The 22653-nt window shown below is 35.4% G+C and overlaps 1 protein-coding gene across 2 annotated transcripts in view; it reads left to right on the forward strand.

Moving 5' to 3' along the window:
- Positions 1-22040, forward strand: part of LOC129005787 (protein Spindly-like) — a 200894-nt gene extending 178854 nt beyond the window's left edge. For both annotated transcript variants that reach the window (XM_054434891.1, XM_054434820.1), the window contains exons 6-11: positions 2784-2963; positions 3081-3287; positions 8070-8168; positions 17827-17942; positions 19436-19608; positions 21309-22040. In XM_054434891.1, coding sequence (XP_054290866.1) covers positions 2784-2963; positions 3081-3287; positions 8070-8168; positions 17827-17942; positions 19436-19608; positions 21309-21556 — 1023 coding nt within the window. In that variant the 3' untranslated portion in view covers positions 21557-22040. The remainder of the gene's footprint in view (positions 1-2783; positions 2964-3080; positions 3288-8069; positions 8169-17826; positions 17943-19435; positions 19609-21308) is intronic.
- Positions 22041-22653: the final 613 nt, after the last annotated feature.

A 22653-nucleotide genomic window follows, 5' to 3' on the forward strand; every position in this document is an offset into this window, starting at 1 on the left:
TGTTTAGTATCGTTGGAAAGGGCATAAAATTATCTACAACTTTTGTAATGGGTAGTTATTTCATTCTATAAGCGTTTAACAAGTTATGAGGAAAAATTCAAAAACAATTGTATTAAAAACCACTTTTTTAATATAGTGAGATAAATATTAATTTTACAACAAAAGTGAACATACAAAAAACATTCCCTGTAAAATTATCTTTAAAAAAAAAAAGAATCACCCCGATCCGTTAAACGGTATGCGAAATATACGCATTTAAAAATTGCCCTAGCCGCTATTTTGATGACGTCATAGCTGGAAAACGTAACAGGTGCGGACTTGACACCCGAGTGGAAAACACTTCCTAAGACACCTATATTGAAATGCAAAGGCAAAATTCTCTATACACGATATGCACACAGAACCCTAGTCATGTCCAGGACTAAATATTTCCCGGCCGTACACCACTTTCAGTGTTTGTTTACGGTTTATTTAATCTCTTTGCTTTATTTTTAGGTCTAATCACATATTGTTTGGTATCATTGGAAAGGGTATAGAATTATCTGCAACTTTTGCAAGGGGTGGTATTTGATTTTACCAGCGGTTAAGAAGTTATAAGCAAAACAATAAATATAATAACAATAAAAACGACTTTTTTCAATATTGTGGGGTGAATATTAAGTTTACATCAAATGTGTAAATACAAAAAAGATAGTTTGTAAAAATATCTTTGAAACAAAAAAAGAACCATTCCGATCCGTTTAACGGTTTGCGAAATATACACATTCAAAATTTGCCGAGCGGCCATCTTGATGACGTCATAGCTTGAAAACGTACCAGGTGCGAACTTGACACCCGAGTGGAAAACACTTCCTAAGACACCTATATCGAAATGCAAAAGCAAAATTCTCTATACACAACATGCACACAGAACCCTAGTCAGGTCCTGGACTAATACTCATTTGTTTTGCTGCACAGTTCAAAAACTAAAATTTGCGTAACATTTTTTTTTACAAAAATTTCAAAGTAGAGTCCTGGTATTTGAAAACGTTTTTATTAGCTCACTTTCTTGTGTGTTCGGTACAAATTTTGCAATCGATTTTAAACTAACTTCCCGATGAGCTAGAGACTTCAAACTTGAAACATAGCTCACAAATGGATGTCAATGCAATATTAAATCATTTTTTATTTGCATATATCCCTTGGGCTACGCCCCATGGGCTTCCAAATTTCCAATGTTTACATTTTGGAAGAATGTAAATAGTCAATTATATCAATTGAAGTCAGCTGTAAATACTTTAACCCATTGGGGAAGGAATTAATGCGCTACCTGCAGCACCCTCTGGTGGAAATTAATTTTACCGAATTTGTAGACTTTTACTCTAACTGCTATAGAAAGAAAATCTTAGGTAATAAATTAATAATTCTTTCACCATTTTGTTCACAGTAAAATTGTCTACAGAAAATTGGTGATTGGATAATCAAAGTTCTAAACTAAAAAAAATATATATATAAAGATTATAAAAATAAAAATTTTAAAAACAATATTTTGAAAGTAAACTTGATATACAAATTCCAAGATTAATCCAGACACCAAATAACACTACTATTATAAAGTTCAATCGATTCCCTACGTAGAAAAATCAAAAGTTGTGTACTTTTATAAGTAATAACATTTTTAAAAAATTGTTTGTTTACCTTACCGTAGCTTATTTTTGGTGATATGTGGTTTCCATGGAAACACAAAATTGTTTGTTATTCGCTAAAATAAATGAGTAAATACGCAAATCAAGAAGCAGGATATTTATAAACATTATAATAGTAAGAAGAAACAAAAATGGCGAAAAACAATAATAACTAAATGACTAATGGCGCTGCCTAGCGGTGACACGAGCGGCACTCGTAAGTCGGCCGCTGGGCCTGCAGCGGCCGTACGAGTAACGCTCGTAAGTCGGCGCCAATGGGTTAATTTGACAGTTTGTTCAAAGAGCAGAGGTCATAAGAGGTACAGGTTCTGCTCCCGAAATATACTAAAAATATAAACAAACATATCAAAGTAAATATAAAACATCTGATTATAGATAAAAAGGTTTTGGTTATGTATTAACAGGCCATATAAATAGATTTACACATTAAAGACTAAATACCCCCGCCGCACCAAACCTGCCGACTAAGCGAATTCACTCCACTCATAGTTTCATATCAAAAAGCCTGTGATACTCAAAAGCCTGCAATGTAAACCTTCAATCAACATTAAATGTTACTGAATTATGAGTGGTGGGAGGCTGTGGTAGATTTACGACCAGGCCATGGTTTAGGACCGCAGTGGTATTGTACAAAATGCCGCAGTCACTTGTGACGATGATGATGTTCCCTTGATTGAGGGAGATGTTCACGATTTCCCCGCGATCGTGGGTGACAACGATGATGTCCCCTTGATCGCGGGAGATTCTTAGGATTTCTCTGAAAATTTCCCACTAGAAAAGGGAAAGTTCCACCTAAAGGGCGGGGGCAACTTAGGTTAGTTTGGCATTGTCTGCAAGTACCCTAAATACAGCACTTGTGGGAAAGGTGGGGGGAGGTTAGTAGCCTACAACCCAAAATTCCTGGCAATGGCCCTCTCCAAGAATCCGTGCTAGATTAGATATATATTGATTCAGATGATTTGTGTCTCAAATGGTTATTTAAGTTAAATCGCTTAAATGTGAATGAGTATAATGTTACAAAAATTGACCTTGCTATCCCTAAATGAATGCAAGAAGTACTCTTGGTATTTAATGTTTTGAATTTTTTCATGTTCTTAGATTCAACGGGAAAGTGATCAGCAATTAATGAATGAACTTGTTGAAGAGAAAGAGACACTTTTACAGAAGTTAACTCTCCTTAATACTGAAAAACAAGCTTTGCAAAGTGAACTCTCCGAAACAAAGGAACATCTTGACCAAAAAAATACTGATCTGCGGAATCTTAATGTTACTCTTGAGGTAAGAGACTAGAAAATATTCTTTCAATTTCATAATACCTGACAATATTTTACTGTAGCATTTTAAACATATTGACATTGACTTTACAATAACAGTACGCTATGTCTACTTTTCCAGAGTTTGCGAGAAGAAAAGTTTTTGATGCAAGGTGAGATTCAACTCTTAAAAGTTTCAGACAGCAATGCTCCTAGAGGCAACTCTCTTTTTGCAGAAGTTGAAGATAATCGTCAGAAAGTTGCTGCCCAAAGAGAATTTTTGAAGATGAAATATATTAATCTGAAAAAGATTGTTGGACAAAAGCAGGTCGAAAACAACAAACTAAAGGTATGTCCATATTGCTATAATGATGTCAGTGTTAACTGTTGATTAAATTATCATTGGTCTAAGCACTCTAAGCAGTTTAAGACCTAGACCCGGGACGGACATACTTTTTTCATTTTGATGTCCCCAGAGGCCAAAAACACTATTTCGTTCAAATTGTTATATGTGTGTCCGTGAACGCGATAACTTGAATAGTTTTGGTCTGATTTTGATTAAATTTGGCTTTAAGTGTAGGGCAAGATAAGCTTGAATGAGTTAAGCGAAACTCTTGCGATCCAGCAAGATTGGGTCATGAGAACAAATTATTTATATTATGGGGTTTTAAAATGTGAAAAATTGTTTTTCAAATTTTTTCCTTTAACCCTTCGGGTCCCAAGTGCCGATGTGATCGGCACTTCAGTTTTATCTGAAAAGGCCCGAGTGCCGATAGGTTCGGCACTTCAGTTTTATCTGAAAAGGCCCGAGTGCCGATGTCATCGTCACTATATATGTATGCGAAAAAACCCAAGTGCCGATGTCATCGGCTTTTTGTAAATCTACTACTACAAAATTATTTATGAAGCTATTCCACCGAAAGATATATCAAAGGAGGGCAAATTAAATTTCTGTCCGTCAATCCAGTGAATACATTAAAATGACTTGGATCTTGATAGGTACTCTCGTTTTCCTGGAGAAGAGAGCGTAAAATGCCATCTTGAGTGTTACAGACAGACAGACAGAAATTGAGATAAGACACGTTTCTGCTTCTTTAATAAATAAAACGTAAAAATAACCTAAAAGTATACAATTCTGGGCAATGTACAGACAAAACTCTAATTTTATTTATATAGAAGATTTCACCTTATATTATTATCTTCAAAAGGAAATTTTGTCTTAAAATAGACTCAGTTATAGAGGAAAAATACAAGTGAATATTAAAATAACTATTTCAACAATAAATAAAACAGCCGTAAAAGCCTGACTCGAACTTGATTTTCCGACTTCGTGCTTGATCTCTGGAGCCTGTAGGCCAGCCTCGATTCGCATGCCTATGATTTTTGGACATAAAAAAGATGTAACGATCTTGCGACATCTTCTTAGTCTGTCGTGTTATGCCTAACTGACTATATTAGTTTTAAAAAGAAAAACCTCAATATCTATTTAAATTAACTTTTGCTGAAGGACTGGTTTTTAGCGGATTTCCCATATAGGGAATAAGCTATTACCGTAGGTCTCATGGTAAGACCTAGACCCGGGACCGATTTACTTTTTCGTTTTGAGGTCCCCAGAGGCCAAAAACACCATCCGTTCAAATTCATATATATTAGGGATGGACGGGATTGAATTTTTAGTTCGGGACGGGACGGGATTTTTATTTCCTTCCCGATTTTCGGGACGGGACGGGACGGGATTTTTTTCTGTACATAAAAAGAAAGTACTGTATTGTAGTTACCAAAAAAGATATACAAAATCAATTTTTACCATTTGTGGCACTGATCTATAAAAACCAAAAAATGGGTAACAATTTACATGTACCTATAGAAACTTGTGACTCGCGGGTCACGGGATGATCGTCTGTATGACTCACGGTCACGGCGCGATCGTCGTTATGACTAGTGGTCACGGCGCGATCGTCGTCATGACTCGCGGTCACGGCGCGATCGTCGGTATGACTCCGCGGTCACGGGGTTATCGTTTGGTATGACTCACGGTCATGGCATTATCGTCGGTATGACTCGCGATCACGGCTCGATCGTCAGCATGACTCCGCGGTCACGGCGCGATCGTCGTCATGACTCGCGCTCACGGCGCGATCGTCGGTATGACTCCGCGGTCACGGGGTTATCGTTGGTATGACTCGCGGTCACGGCATTATCGTCGGTATGACTCGCGATCACGGCTCGATCGTCAGCATGACTCCGCGGTCACGGCGCGATCGTCGTCATGACTCGCGATCACGGCTCGATCGTCAGCATGACTCCGCGGTCACGGCGCGATCGTCGTCATGACTCGCGATCACGGCTCGATCGTCAGCATGACTCCGCGGTCACGGCGCGATCATCGGTTTGACTCGCAGTCACGACGCGATCGTCGGTATGACTCGCGGTCACGGCATGATCGTTGGTATGACTCGCGGTCACGGCATTATCGTCGGTATGACTCGCGATCACGGCTCGATCGTCAGCATGACTCCGCGGTCACGGCGCGATCGTCGTTATGACTCGCGGTCACGGCGCGATCGTCGGTATGACTCGCGGTAACGGCGTGATCGTCGGTATGACTCGCGGTAACGGCGCGATCGTCGGTATGACTCCGCGGTCACGGGGTTATCGTCGGTATGACTCGCGGTCACGGCATTCTCGTCGGTATGACTCCGCGGTCACAGCCCGATCGTCGTTATGACTCGCGATCTCGGTGCGATCGTCGGTCCAATAATCGCGGCCACGGCGCGATCGTCGTTATGACTCCGCGGTCACGGCGTAATCATCGAAATGACTTCGTCTCCTGCGTTCGCGGACCTATCGCTCGCAATAACGGCGTTATCGGAACTCGTGAAGCGGAAAAATCGCCGACGATCGGACCAAATCCCGTCCCGAAAAATTCCCGAGTCAAATGTAATCCCGTCCCGATAATCGGGAATATTTTTTTCCCGAAAAATTCCCGAAATTTCGGGACCCGTCCATCCCTAATATATATATATATTTATATATGTGTCCATTAGCGCGATAACTCGAGCAAAATTGATCCGATTTTGATGAAATTTGGTACAAACGTGTAAACTTACATTTATTCGAACGAGTTCGCGAACCAGCATAATCGGACCAAGGGATCAGGGGTTTATGGGGGGTTTTATGGGGTAAAAATAGGTTTTTCTAATTTTTGACCTTAAAAACTTTAAATTTCTAAATTTCTCTCTAGACCATTTTGAAGAGCTTAAAAAAACAAATAATTTAGTATATTGAAGTGTTTTTGAATGTTCATTGACTACGGAGAAAATTAAAAAAAAATGTAAATTTAAAATTCCCATGTTTATGGAGAATAAATAAACTGTTCTAGTTTGCTTGTTTATGGATATATTTTAATCAAATTTGGCAATTTGGTTTATTTCATACTAAGCTATCAATATTTCAATTGAAAAAACACACCTCAACATCTTCCCCGTAGCAGCAAACCTAACTACTCACTAAAATTAATGTTATTTAAATAGGAAATGAAATCTGAAAATTATAGGGAATATTTTAATTGAAATCAAGCCGGGTAAATGGAAATTCGCTTAGTATGCAGGTTTGCTGCGACGGGGGTATTATTTATTTGTTTTGTCCTAGTATTTAATTTTATAGTCATATGTTGAATTGTTTCAAAATGTAAATAAAGTTTAGTTTGTTGTTTTGTTTTGCATTGAAAACAAGCTCATTTCTATTCTGTTAAAATTTATCTAGATTTTGTCATTTCTGTCACTTCTACCAAAATCGTCCGTGATATCACTATTAATCGTGAATCGCGTATCAGTGATGAGGATGACGACAAGTCTAAAGCTCAGGAGCCACTGCATTTGGAGTAAATAAATAGATAAATAAATAAAAAGGCCTTTATTTGCAAGCGAGTTTCATATACATTATTTTCAAACTTACTCAAGTCAAACTAAAACTAAACTAACCTAATATATACAGAAATATGATATACAAAATAACTACAAAAAAAAAAACATTTACAATTTACATTTGTTTTTCTGCATTGCGGCCCTGAATGAGCCATATGATTTGAAGCTCTTTATGTCCTGAGGGAGGCCATTATACAACTGCGGGCTAAAATAAGAAAATTACTTTCTTCCAACCTCAAGCCTCACTTTAGGAAAGTGAAGCCTGCGGTCGGAACGAGTACCACGCAGACAGATCTCCCCCCTGTACTTAAGCCTCTCGCTGAGGTACTGTGGCTCTCCCAGCGTGAGCACTTTGTGGACCAGGCAGCAGGTCAGCCTCCTGCACATGTCATCCATTGGGATGAGCTTTGCAGCATCTCGGAAGGAGGACACGTGGTCACTGTAATATGTTTCCTTTAATAATTACAAGTGTTTCTACCCGCGAATTCACGGGTCTACAGAAGCCACCATTAAATTAATTTAATCATCTTCGACTTTATATTTCATTTAAAGGGCCCAAGTTCGAGAAATTGTCATCTGAAAGGATGGTAAAAGCAGTGGAACCTTCATACCTTACGTCCTAGGTGGCCGAGGTGGGTACGGTTGTTCTTGAACTCGCTGCTCTCGTTCACGACGTCTTTAATATTTTAATACTACTTTAATACTCTTCAAAGAGATGGCGACCTGTTAAAGATCGGTGACAACATCTTAGAACGAACAACATACATGGTTTGTTAATCTCATATTCATCGTGTTTCGAACACTTTTAATCACTCACTTGTAACAAACAGCTAGAAATAGCTTCACAGTCCCTTCACCGCACCTCTTTTAAGAACATAAAAGTAAATAATAAAATAAGTAAACAAAAATGTAAACAAACAAACTATATTGTCAATTGCATTGGCCAGCTGTTGTTCACTAAATTAATCGAATAACCTTAACTTCCAAACATGCAAGGCGTAGCCCTATAGAAATCAGCCTGTGGGGCAGAGCCCTTAGGGAGTTCGTCCATATCAGTACTTTTCGGCAAATCTACACACTCTAAGCTTCGTTTTGATATGCCATATGCCTATATTTTTATTTGGTAAATGGCCTTAACCGTTTACATAAAATTTGATTGTATCACTTTAATAATATAATAGATTTCTTTCATCAATTATTTTCAGATGGAAATAGTTAAAATTCGTAGAGAAGAAAAAGAAGATGAAAAAAGTGTTCATCATGACTACAATACTCTAATTGAAACATACAAGCAAAGAGTTTGGGTATGTACTATTTGAAATTAAATCTACTATAATCTAAAGTAGGGATGTGCGATACTCAAGTACCGGTAATCGAGTTTTTTTGATCGAGTATTTCTGTACTCGGCTTGACTCAAGCTTTTCAAGAAAACTTGGAAGAGTGAAACTTTTATGTGTTTGCTGGACACATTTTATATTTGTACAGTGTAGCAGAATCAAAGAACAATCTTTACTCTTGCAATTTATTCAAACAAATTGCTACTTTTGATACTGCAAGGTCAAGACTAAAATAGTGTAGATGGAACAGATTAATGTCATCTAGAGCTAGCCAACAAGTTATACAAAGAAATATAGCAAATTATAAAATAAAATACCCCCGCCGCAGTAAACCGGCTGACTAAGCGAATTTCCATTTGTCTGAATTTTCTATTCTATCTATTTAAATAACATTAGGTTTAACGAGTACCTAGGTTTGCTGCTACGGTGCAAGGAAACTAATAAAGTGGGTTTTTTTAGTAAAGTACTAATAGCATAGTATAAAATAAATAAATTTGCCAAGTTTGATCAAAATATATAAATAAACAAGCAAACTACAAAATTTTACAATATAAGAAAAACATGGGAATTTTAAATGTATATTTTTTGGAATTTTCTCCATTACCAATAACCCTACAACACTTTGATATACTTTTTTTTTACAGCATTTATTTCTGGTTCAATGTAGACATTATACACAGAAGTGTTAACAAAATGAATAAAAATTAACTATAATAACATCGTGGGTTCGCCCAAACCTGGGACTTTGTTTTTCTTTAGCTCTTTAAAAAGGTCTAGAGAGAAATTGGGAAATTTTGTGTTTTGAGAGTCAAAAATAAGAAAACCCAATTTTTAGCCCATAAAACCCCGTGCCCATGCTCTGATCATAACAAAATTTAGAAGACCAACACCAAACTCTTAATTAGTTAACAACCTCATAAGATTACAGGGGGGGGGGGGTACAATTTCTACTCTGACATATGGCTCTCTGAAAAAAGGAGGTTTGGAGACTCCTGGTTTATACGTAAAACTGTATAGTTTTTTTTTTTTCTGTGCCTAATAGGCGAGACTTGACATAGCAGCCATGAGTCTACTTGGGTTATGATTTATTACTTATCTTGTTATTAATTTCTTTTGCCTGGGCTGGTTATTTTGACACCTCTAACCTGAGAACATATATATTGATTGCTAGTTACACATTTATGTTTAGAGTATTTTTGATGTTTCTTTGTAGGTATGTTTAAGCATAGATAAAACATACTCCCTTAGCGATTTTAATTAGTTTTGTATTCTCCACACACTCGAGTAGCCGTCGATAGCTAATAACATTATTATTATTATCAAATATTATTTAATCTAGTGATTGTGCTTAAATGTTGGGATAGCTGTTTTATTGCTTGAATAGTTATAAATCTTGTGTTGCTTAGTCTATGGTTTAAGTTAGTTAGTGTTCCATGTAAAAGAAGGATATCAATCTAAAGGATGGTTTTATGAGGATTAAGGGTTTAGGGTGCAAAGTCTTCTCGGCCAGTGGTCTGTCAGGCCTAACCTAACCCGAAAAGGAGGGGAGACCACGGAAAGAAGAACCTTCGGCCACAGGAAGTATGTTTTGTGTCTCAGTGTATGTTGTTGAATAGTCTCTTATAAATTTCATTTTCCTTTCTCTCATATGTTCTTTTGATAATGATCAGGAAACTTGATAATTCTTTGTAAATATTGCAGTTTAAACTTGTTAGAATTGTCCTAATTTTTTGTTCATTGCTGTCGCCGTTTATTCCATTGATTCTTTTAAAACATTTGTTTCTAGCATATGACTGTACAAAATTAACAGTTTTATTCGCCATGTTGAGTAATATTTTACGGTTTTGGGGGTTTATGTACCTATTTTTTTAGTTTCGTATCTAATTAAATTAAATGTCACATTGGGAGTGAATTTCCGTGTATGTGTCAATTTTGTTATCTAATTAATTGCCAAAGATAGTTCAGCAGTGCTGGGTTTAAAGGTGTTGTGTATGCCTATTTCTTTTATAGGCTACACTCATTGTATATTTCCTTTATATACCTTACATATTTAATACCTTGAAGACACTTGAAGATGGTAGGTAAAATAATAAGATGTGCATCTTGTGATGGTTCAACATAGAAGGGTTTATTCATCGTAAGCTATGATATCACTTTATAAGTTTTGGTATGATGAGTAATGATAAGTAATGATATTTGGTATTGTTGTGTTGTGTTTATTCTACATTAGTTACAATAGTAGTGGTGGGGACCACGGCCTCATACATGAATCTTAATAAACACCAAAGAGTATAGAACTGACATATATATATATAACTTGATACATTACAAAGGCCGTTGTACACGAGGACAATAGTGACATCCAGTAGCGGTGGCCATACACAAATACATTATACATTCGACTGCAAAGGTCAACTTAATTTTTGTGAGTGTAGGTCGCCAATTTCAAGCAGTTGGGAAAATGGCAGGCAGCGACCTATACTCGCCATTCAACCGCAAAGGGTTCGTTTAAAATAATCTATCTAGTTTCTATTTTTCGTGAATAGTCACATTCCTTTTTAAAAATGATAGGGCAACTCAGTGAAACATTCAAACCAAATGCCGTTATTCACTCATCATCGTTACCAAGGTATAAAATAGAATTTTAGACACTAGCACATTCTGTGACTGGCTCACACAACTACATTCTTTTTTAATAAAAAATTTGCTACAGCTGGTCCATATAGATGGGAAGTCTACTTCAGTATCCAATTGTCAATGCCGTTACTCTTATCAGACGAGGAAGAAAATGTTGACGATGTGTAGGCCTATGTTGTGATCTGCTGATCCCAATTAATCAACAGGCTAACTATTCAAGCAATAAAACAGCTATCCCAATATTTAAGCACAATCACTAGATTAAATAATATTTGATAATAATAATAATGTTATTAGCTATCGACGGCTACTCGAGTGTGTGGAGAATATAAAACTAATTAAAATCGCTATATCACTAGTCAATGTCGATTATCCAATCATTAACAACTATAAACAATGGCTGACTTCTTACCTCTTATTCTACAGCTTATTCTATGTAGTGGGTTTGACGTCGTCTATTATAAATACCAATCGTTAGCTGAGACCAGACGAAAATCGTAACAATTGTCGAGTAAAACATCAAGTAAACAGATTATGTCGATGGCCAATCGTAAATATCTTATAGTTGTGTTTTGTTTAACCCTCTTTACATTTCAATTAAAATCCAGTAATTCGCTAAGCATAACCTATAGGGTATTAAGCCATAGAATGGCGTACGCTTGTAGAATGGATGCTGCTTGTGCAAATATTTGTGAAGACTTTGTTAAAGTAGGATTTGGTTTTGAAAGATGAGAGTCAGTATACCACTATACTGTACCTATTACGTTTTCTTTTCAAATCTAAGGAATGTCACTAGCTGGTATGACGTGATAAATGCAAAAGGAAATAAAAAAAAACTCATTTATTCTAAACAAAATTTTTACGATGACTAGGGAATCGTACAAAAATGACAAATGTACAGTAATGTAATCTGTCATAAATCGCCGTTTGTAAATTTTCAGGTCCTCGTCGTGTAATTTGTGTTTGCGGTAAATGACCACGATGTATCCGTGATCACGAGAGATGATAACGATTTTGCTGTAATCGCGGGACATGACCACGATGTTGCTCTGATCGTTTGAGATAACTACAATGTTGCCATGATTGCAGGAAATGACCATGACGTTGTGGTGACAGGTGTTAATTAAACACATAATTTTTCGATATTATGTATAAAAGAGAAATTTGCTACTTTTCCGTTAAATTTGGGCAATGACCTACTGCCAACCAGCTGCAAATAATCTGTTTCTGTGTTTATGTTGTAGGTAAACTTGGGGGGGGGGGACTTTAAACAATAATAACACTGACATCTGCAAAAGGGCTATTCTGAGTCCACTAAATTAATTATGTTTCAAAATAACCAATAAGGTTCTTGAAAAAGTACCATGTTTAGAAGGGGTTTACTGATTTATAGTTTCAGTTATTAGCCTAGTGACAATTGTTATCAGCAATTGTAATTCCCTGAAGAGTTTCCTAAGAGCCTTAAAGGAGGTAGTCTTCTATCAAGAAATATCAAAAAGAAGGTGTGTGCACTTACATCCCCCCTCCCCCACTCCAAGCAGCGTTAGTGTGACGTAGTGTGCTCTACAGCTGAGCGGTATGCTTTTATAAATAAATAAAAGACAGTCCATTAGTAAAAGATTAAAATACATATTGGAGTTTTAAACTATGACTGACTAGGCATTTCATGAAAATTCTTATGTTTATTAAGCTTTTAGGGTCTTGTGTTTAAGTCAAGTACTAGTATTCCATGTAGGCCTATTCTAAGCATATTAAAAAACCATAGTTATAAGGGCTGACATTATTATGTAGGCTAAATATTGGTTTTATTTTACAGCCACCATTTGCTCAGTCTATTTTTAAGATGAATATAAATATAAATCGTAGCAACAAACTTGCTAGGCTACTCACCAAGAAATTGCCGTTATTTGGTAGATGATGCCGTACCCAAATTATTTTTTCCCTTCACTGCATTTAGAATACAAGAATTACAAGAAAACATATTATTTGGTAAAATAAAATAGGTTCAGCAAGCAGTTTGTACGGTAGGAAGACTTGCACGTGACGTAGATGCGCGAACTGGACGAGTTTACGCCGCATGATGCACACACCTTCTTTTATACATCTTGGTCTCCTTTGACACCGGATAGTTCTTTATTTTGTTAGCTCTTTAATTGTTATAGAAAGAAAACCTTAACAAATTCCAAGATTAATCCAGACACCAAATGACACTATTATCATAAAGTTCAATTTATTCCCTAAGTAGAAAAATCACAATTTGTTTACTTTTATAAGTAATAACATAGAAAAACATTGTTTGTTTTATCTTACCACAGCTCATTTTGGGTGATATCTGGTTCTATTACAACACAACATTTGTTATTCCCAAAACTAAATTATTAAATATGCAAAACAAGAAGCAAGATATTTATAAACATCATAAAAGAAAAGTAAAAAAATAAAAATAGAAAAAAATTTTAAAATAAAGAAGGGGGTCAGACGAGTAACGCTTGTAAGTTGGCACCAATGGGTTAACCACTAGCAAATTGTCATTAGCTTAACTTATTAGTCCTACATAATACCTCCTATTGATTACTTTACTAACTGAATGGATTCATTCGAGTACAGAAACTGCTCAATAAGAACAGCTTCATAAGAAGACAGCTCAAACTTTTTTTGTGCAAAATCACACTAGTATAAATTAATTTGGAATCGTAGCCATATAAAAACTTGAAATTTAATCACATCACCTTATTAAAAATAGAGTATGAATAATTAACTGCTCTGAGGTATTATAATGCCGCAGTTAATTATCATAATGTAAACTTAATAATATGGTGGGTGGAGGGATGGGGAGTGTGAGAAAAGTTAAGGAGACTAAGGGGGGTGTGGAGCATAAAAGTTTGGGGACCCCTGTTTTAACCCTTCCCGAGCGTTACCATATATATACACAACTCAATCTGAAGGGCACGGCACAAGCATACGACGCATATAAATGTCAAAACATGTAAACCTCATTTAGGTATTTTAAAGTTGTTTCTTGGCAGTCAACTGAAAATTTACCTTAGGCCATTAATCAATATTATTGTTGCGATAAAGTTTTTTATTTTTTGTGGTAAATTTCTGATTGGTGGGTTGGCATCACTGATCTCGTAACATCTGTTGTTTTAAAAACCAGCCGGCTGAGTCATTCTCATGTTATTGTTTCACGCTTGCAGTCAAATGTTTTCTTGTCTTGTCTTCTTTCTTATGTGTTCTTGAGTGAAGTAAATCTAGTGAGATAAGTTTAATGGAACATATTTAGTGCATTAGAATGTGTTGTGTTTTTTTTTATTGAAAATGACGTTTAGATTGAATCTCCCGAATCAATATGTTTAATTATAATATGATTACATAAGTCTGTTTTGTCTTTTGGTAATAATAAAGAAGTCATATTGTTCTTATCATGATTTTTTATTTCATTAACCCTTTTAACAGATTATTACAAATTAATGTTATGCCTAAACAAAATTTACAAGCGTAATATTTATATGGATCAATGCATTCATTAGCAAGCGTTGGACGTATATATACGCCGCAACAACTATGGTCTTAAAACTTTAAAAAATTTTTTTATAAAAATATGTCTATAATCAACTTAAACCTTAGATAGAAGTGGAAAAACATCAAAATTTAAAATCTTTTTTTTAACCACAACCAAATTATTGATCAAGTGGTGAGTAAGACTTCGCCCTGCAGCCGCCGCTTGGGTATGGTTAAGCTATTAACATTTCAATGAAAACACTATTTAGTACTTCGCTTCAGCAGCAAACCAAAATACACATTACAGTTAATGTTCTTGATTTAAAAAATCTGTAAGCTTTAAGGGAATATTTTAGGGAAAATCAAACCAGGTAAATAAGCCTAATCTGCAGGTTTGCTGCGACAGGGAATTCACATTTAAAATAAAGTAGGCCTACCTGTGTATTTAATTTTTTTAGGAAACTATATTTAAATATTTTGAAGCAATCACGCATGTCAATTCACTATAAAAAAACTTGACTCAAAAAAGCTCAAAGCTTGCAAGTTTTTTTGTTAATTTGACTCATAAATTTACTACTATACGCAAGCAGTTTACTTTTCACAGTCATAACTCGATAATGGCTTATCGGATTTTAACGTTTGAGGTGTCAAATTATAGGTATTTTCACTTAGATGTGCAAATCATGTCTCAGAACATTTAGAAAGGGCATCGCTTAAGTACAGTTAAGGGCTAAGGTTTGGGAACGGCGGCGCTATCTGATGACATTAGATCAAACCATCAAACTCAATTCCCTTTGTTTACAATTAAACATATGGACGTAGTTTGAAATAGTTTTTAAGTTTAACCACAGACTGCAGGACTAATTATTTCCAGAGCAAAGCCGGAATTTTATATATTTTATTTAAACATCTGTTAACTAAGTCTGGATTATAAATAAAAATTAAGCTTCCTTGCAAGACCTGACAACAAATTGTTTGTAATAGTTGAATTTATTTACCTTAAGTCGTATTTTACTGAATTATCATGTAGTTTTGAATACAGTTTTGTGTGGTTAAGTGAATGTTTGAAAGTGATTATTCACAGAGCAGTTACCCGTTACATTACCATATTATCATGTAATTTACAATGTGTATCAAAATTCCTTTTGTAGTGTTTTCTGTTGATTGTTTAACTTTCGTATTTTACCTAAATTTAAAATTAAATGCCACCAGTGGCAGTAACATGAAGCACTGTGAGTGGCTGGAGGGAACTCAAACGTGACCATTTGCATCAACCTTCCAATTTGACGGATACAGAGTGGCAGTACGTACCACCGTGGTGATACACAATCTCGGACAAATAAACGTTCAATTTTTACATTGTGGTGGCTTACATTTTAAGCAAGAAAAGACTGGCCGAGTCAGTTCAATTGTTACTCTTTGTTGCCATAAATGAAAGGTTCGTTTACATCATTTGCGAAATTACCATACTTTCAGGAACTTATTGGAAACTCCCAATCTGAAAACAGAGCTGTGAGGCTTGGATCCAGAAATTATCTTGATAAAATTCGTCAATTCAATTCTGCCTTTGCCATCGTCAGCTCTGAAGCTCATTTTTACAAGAGGGTCACACAGGGGAAATACAATTTTAAGATCCATGACCCGTTTTACCACCGAGTAGGTAATCTAATTCCTCAAGAAGGTCAGGATCCTGAATACGCACAGATCTTTAAGTAGGAATTTGGCACTGGAACCCAACAGCGCATGTAAAACAATAAAAAAAAATCAATGAAAAAATATGTGGGAAATAGGGTCACAATGCCAACCCATTTGCCTAATCTTTTAAACTGTGGCAGAAATTTGTAGGGACAAGAGCTCCGAAGAATCAAGTTAGATTCTTATGTGCATAGTAAGAGACAAATGAAGTTACTTCTTACTTCCCTCGCTACAATGATGCTATCTGTATAGATGTCGCAGCTATTTTAAAGCTGAAAACAGAGCACCACCCACCAGGCCAAATAAATCTTTTTTTTTACGAATAGTGTTAAACGTGAATCCGTTCTAGATACGTTGTTAAATCCATTCTTATGTTCCCAACCGGAGACTTTGGTTGGGGCACCTAATCTAAACATACCTAAGTAGAACATACAGGGTGAATAAAAAGTCAAGACCCCCCCCCATCTAATATTTTTCCAAGTAAATATACAGAGATATCCTTTTGGGGGTCGTGCAATCTTAGCAGAAAGTTTTATTTTATGATTTTGAAATTTTTGAGTGTCCCCCAAAAAGGGGGATTTGGGGGGTAACTCAAATATTTTAAATGTAAACCCCCTTCAAGTGACACCTCAATTTAAAGTGTTTACAAAAACTTAAAGAATGGTGAAAACTAGAGGTCGCTATCTCTTCTCTATCCAAAATAGTAGCCCGTCAAATGTTGTGGAAAATCAATGGTTAATATTGGTTCGTAATGGTAATATTGGCTACCATTTTGGATAGAGAAGAGATGGTTTTCACCATTCTTTAAGTTTTTGTAAACACTTCAAAATGAGGTGTCACTTGATGGGGGTTTACATTGAAAAGTCTTTAGTTGCCCCCCCCCTCCAATCACCCCTTTTGGGGGACACTCAAAAATTTTAAATGTAAACCCCCATTTAGTGACACCTCATTTTGAAGTGTTGAAAAAAAACTTAAAGAATGGTGAAAACCAGAGTTCGCTATCTCTTCTCTATCCAAAATGGTAGCCAATATTACCATTACGAACCAATTTTACCATTGATTTTCCACAACATTTGATGGGCTACCATTTTGGATAGAGAAGAGATAGCGACCTCTAGTTTTCCCCATTCTTTAAGTTTTTCTAAGCACTTCAAAATGAGGTGTCACTTGAAGGGGGTTTACATTTAAAATATTTGAGTTGCCCCCCAAATCCCCCTTTTGGGGGGACACTCAAAAATGTCAAAATCATAAAATGAAACTTCCTGCTAAGATTGCACAACCCCCAAAAGGATATCTCTGTATATTTACTTGGAAAAATATTAGATGGGGGGGTCTTGACTTTTTATTCACCCTGTATAGTAGAAATAATTTTATGCTATAGTGTCGTACTGGTTGGCGTCAAGAGAGGGATTTAGCTTGGTACATTAGGTCTGAAAAGCTCACTTTACAGTGTGTGGTTGACATCTACGTTCTCATAGAGGGCACCCGCCCACAGTACATACGAGATAACCAAAGCAGCATGAGAACGGATCTATATTTAAATATTGTACCCTAGATTACTTTTATAATATTTTACAACATAATATTATTTACATTTCTATAGTCAGTCATAGAAATTACGATTGAGGTTTTGCTGTTAATATTTTTTTCTTCATTATTTTATTAAAAGTTGCAGTTTTGCTCGATTTCGAGCAACAGGTTATCTAGTCTAAAGTAATACAGAAATTATATGTTCTCTATGCAATTAATTGAATCTGTTTTGATTCATTTGTTGCCCTGTCTTTTATTCTAGGAATTGGAAGAACGAGTAAAGGAACTAGAAAAGAAAAGTGAAACACAACCAATTATGATGTCAGAGTCTGACAATTCCCAATGGATGTGGGTGAACTCTATGGTAGAGAACGCAAGGTAAGGATGGATGGAACTACAAACTGTATTTAATTGTGAAGGGGAAATCATAGGGATTTCAAAACAAAATGGATCCATTTATTATACTTTGATCCATTGATGGTGAAGAAAAAACACACACTGCATTTAGTAGCAGGAAATTTTAACCAGACTTGCCTCCTGGCAGTTTTCCAACTATTTCAACCTGCAATAATCCGCGGTAAAAATTTAAATTAAAGTTAAGGAATGAATTATTTGCACTAAGATCATTTTGTCTTTCGGTATCATAGCATGGGGTGGCTGTTATAAAAGTATTATGAATAATTTAAATCTTGCCCAAAAAACCATGATAAAAATAGGATTTGGAAGATGCAGATGATACCCATCAGTTGCTTCATTTGAGGAAACATCCCTTTTTTCTATTCGCCAACTTTACATTAAAAATATATTAATTCATATTTTCAAAAATTACAATTGTTTAATACCAATTCAAACTAAAAAAATACTTCTAAAAAGAAACATTTATTAGTATAAAAACATGCTAATAGGCCAACAGTCAGTAATGTTCAGTCGGTTGTGCAATAGACAGTAAAACCAGTTGAGCAGTAGACGTTTACACATTGGTGACACGATCTCAAATTATAATCATGATGATATTGTGTAAGTAGACATTACAAATTTTTATGATTTTAAAAGCTAAACAGCTATTTAGTGATTACCATTTCAGGCCTTAAAACTTTCCACAGTTTTTAAAATGCATGATAAACCGTTCGAATACCCGTTAGTGGTTAGCTAGGGGTATTTTATTTGATAATGAGACTGATGTTTCACAATTAAATTGCACCAAATATGAATTTTGTTATTTTAAAGTTTTGTTATACTTGGATATTTTTACGCATTATTGGTTTTTACAGATCAGTGCCACAAAGGCTGAAAATTGGTTTTGTTTTTACATCGATATCTGCAATAATGTTTACTTAAAATATTTAGAACAAACCTTTTTTGCCTAGAAAATTTCCTGCCCCGTCCTGTCCTGAAAATTGAGTAGGAAATAAAAATCCCGTCCCGTCCTGAATTAAAGATACAATGTTGTCCATCCCTATTAAAAAAAAAAAACACTTTTCTACTGTAAGGATTCAGTATATTAATTTAGACAGTTGGGGAAACGTAACGGATTTTGACGTAAATAAAAGTTGCTACATTTTAATTTAAAATTATCATGGTCAAGACAGGATTGTAAAAATATATTTAAATCTAGAAAAAAGTGTTTTACCTATAACCATTTTTTGAACTAACCGTTTCACTTCAGTTCTTAGAATTTAAAAGATTCACTAAACAGCATTGTTTTACTTAACAATACCAGTAACCAACCAAGGACAAAAAACGCCTGTTGTCGCTCCGAAAAATCAAACTTCTACCAAGAAATGCACTTGTAAAAAACATGCCCAGTTAAATTGTTTTAAAATTGTTCTATAAAGTAGGCTAAATCTTTAATATTAAAAACTGTTCCCTAGAAAAGAAACTCGATCCCTACAAGAAGAGCTGGATAGAAGGGGTTCAAACTACGTGACCCAAGGACATCAGCTGCTGGCCTCTCAGAAAGAGAACAGGAAACTGAAGGCAACCATAGCCAAACTACAATCAGACATCGACGAGATGAGACTACAACTGGACACAATCAAATCAGGTAACATTACAACTATACATACTCATATATCCTCATCCGCTACGGTCATTTCAAAGTCTGGGCTTCTCAATCTTCTCCTGTACCATCTACCATCTCAAGCCTACTCCAGATCCCTCTTCGCCTCAACTATCCACCGATTTCTATATTCTTATGATGGACCCTGAATCACAATGTTAAAGTACCTTTATAATTAAGGTTTTAAATATTAACTGATAACTTGATAACTGATGAGTCGAATTTTGACATTTTGTGATCTGTAATACTAAACCTCTATTACTCGAAGATCCTACTTCACACGACTCAATGACTCTTAAGTTCATTTTTATAAGTCAAAGTTCTCGATGTATCTAAATTATTCAAAGTTTTATGCCATACTGTTGAAGTCAGTTGTTTTTTATTCTTGCAGAGACGAAAATCCATCTTCTTTGTTTATTTGGCTAGTTCTGTTGTGTTAGCCTGCTAGTTATTGAGATTATTTTGGGCCCATCGAACATTTTATCATTACCAATTAAAATGGGGACACCACCTAGGTGCTTATTTTAACCTCATTTTAAAATCTTATTTTTAAAATAAGAGTGAAGGATGAGTGTAGGTGGAATGAAGTGTGATGATCCGTCTAGCTTTGTTACTGACTTAGATCAGCTGTTTCATATGAGTGACGGATGAGTGTATGTAGAATGAAGTGTGATGATCCGTGTAGCTTTGTTACTACCTTAGATCAGCTGTTTCATATGAGTGAAGGATGAGTGTAGGTAAAATGAAGTAAAAACAAACAAAATAAAGAAATGTTGAAATGTTGTATGATAGCTTCAGTTTCAATTTCAATAGCTATCTGTTGCACTGACAGTGGCAATCGTCTGCTCCTTTTAAACCTACACTCTGTCTGCTGTGCCCTTGCTACGTCACAACATTTTGTGATTGGGTAGTTGGTAACGATGGCAACTTTAGCCTTTGATTGGGTGATTAGTAACCATGGCAATTTGTTGAATGGGTGGATAAAGAGAAATTAAAGAAAGAATACTAGAAGAACAAAGAGAAAAAATAAGCAATATTTGATGTTATTTTATCTTTGTCCGTGTATTTTACATGATTTTACGACTTTTAAGTGGGATACTATTATTTTATACTTCTTTATGCGTTTTTATTGATATTCTTCTGTCCCAAAACGGTGTAGCATTACAGTGTTGCCTTGAGCAGTAGCCTATGACTTAAAAACGGTACAGTAGCTTACTGGACTTTCTGCCATTCTGTTCTTTATTTTGCTGTACGAGTACAATGTTTGGCAATTTGTTTCAGTAAAATTTTAAGAATGTTGTGATTTTAAACGTTGCAGTTTTTATTACTGAACTAAGGTTAATTATTCAACAGATTGCGCAATAGCCTACTACAGTAATTGTATTTTGATGATATAATATGCAAATTATCACATTAACGCCCATTTATACAATATTAGGCGTTGTTTATGAGTTAAAAAATTACTGTTTTTTGTCAGGTTTGTTAACCAGTACCGTGGTTGTCAGTTATCTAAGTCTGATCAAAATACAGTTTTACTGTGTTTTTATGTCAATAAACGCGTCCCTCTGATAACCCGACCTTTTTGCTGTTCCGACCATGCTCCCGGTCCTGTAGGTGACGGATCAGCGAGGTTCTACTGTACCGCTACTGTTAAACTATCTTGAATATTTATTTCAATTTTACAGTTAAAAAAGATGAAGATCAAGATGGTATATCACCTCCTGCCACTGAAGTGGCACTTGAGTACCAGAAGCAGAAGGTGGTGAGATTCAAGGAGGCGTTATCCAAGCAAGTGAATACTTCCAAACACAACTCCTCCTCCAGTGATCCAGACACTTCGCTCATTGAACAAGACAGGTCTCTGAAGGAGACCAACACCAACACATCGCTTGTCACTGTAAAGGAGGAAGATAAAGAGAATTTCGATTACTAGTGAAAATGATCAATTGTGTTTACTTTCTGAAAATTGACAGTTCACCTGAACCCTGCTAACATGTAAAGTTATTTTTTTTCTTCAATAATCAATACTATCTGGGTGTGCCAAAAATAATTTATCTGTTTTATTAGCCTTGATTTGTTCACAGTTTCCTAGCTTTGTGTTATTTATTAGTATATTTCATTACAAGGGCCTAAAAATAGTGATTACTTTGGAATTCCAACATAGCTCTATTTCAACAACTGAGGCGATACCGAGGTCGTCGAAAATTGAGAGAGGTTCAAAAATACCGTTCCAGTACATGTGATGAACTGTATTTTTTGTCATACTGCTCCATTCTTTATTATAGGATGAATTATTGATTGTATTTGATCTCACTTCTATTTATATGTTTATTGAGTTTATGTGTTCTTTCTGTATATTATTTCATGATTATTTTCAGAATAAATATTAAATACATTAAAATGTTATAAATAGTCTACCTATCTGTGTTTCTTTTTTACCTGTCATCTTGGAGTTAAAACATTCAGTCGTCACATTACCATTGCTGGTAAAACATTGTTATTATTTGTTCATTTATTTAATCAGTAGCAAGGTTATAATTTGTAGCTAAGTTATAAGTAGGATGAAAAAACAGTCTCAAAGTTACCTTCCAATAATAACGTCTGCCAATCCATGTGTTTAAAATGATTGGCTCTAGACACAGAAGTGCTAGGTAGATCCTGGGAAAAACTCAGGATGCTTTTCTGGACTCATTTAACAAATTGTCATTTGGCTATAGACTGATGATACTTTTGAACAAATGGTCAACATGAAATAATTAAAAGGCATACAGTGGTAATTTGTTGTACATCAACTTTCTCAAACAGCATTATCATTTCAAAAATAATCTAAATGCAGTACTGTATTTCTTTCATGTTTTGTACCATAGGGAAACCAAAACAAGAAAACTCTTTCAATTTATTCTTTTGACAAAGCAAAAATTACTTTGTTCTCAGCTTACTCAAAACAAAACCCCACTTTTTAAAGAAACTTTTTTTATACTTTCTCTACGTACTTTAAGAGGTTTTTAGGTTACTTAAATTATAATTAAT

The sequence above is a fragment of the Macrosteles quadrilineatus genome, unplaced genomic scaffold (genome assembly GCF_028750875.1).
Source record: "Macrosteles quadrilineatus isolate MER2022 unplaced genomic scaffold, UCM_ALF_1.0 Scaffold_1__1_contigs__length_201487025, whole genome shotgun sequence".
Taxonomy (NCBI): Eukaryota; Metazoa; Arthropoda; class Insecta; order Hemiptera; family Cicadellidae; genus Macrosteles; species Macrosteles quadrilineatus.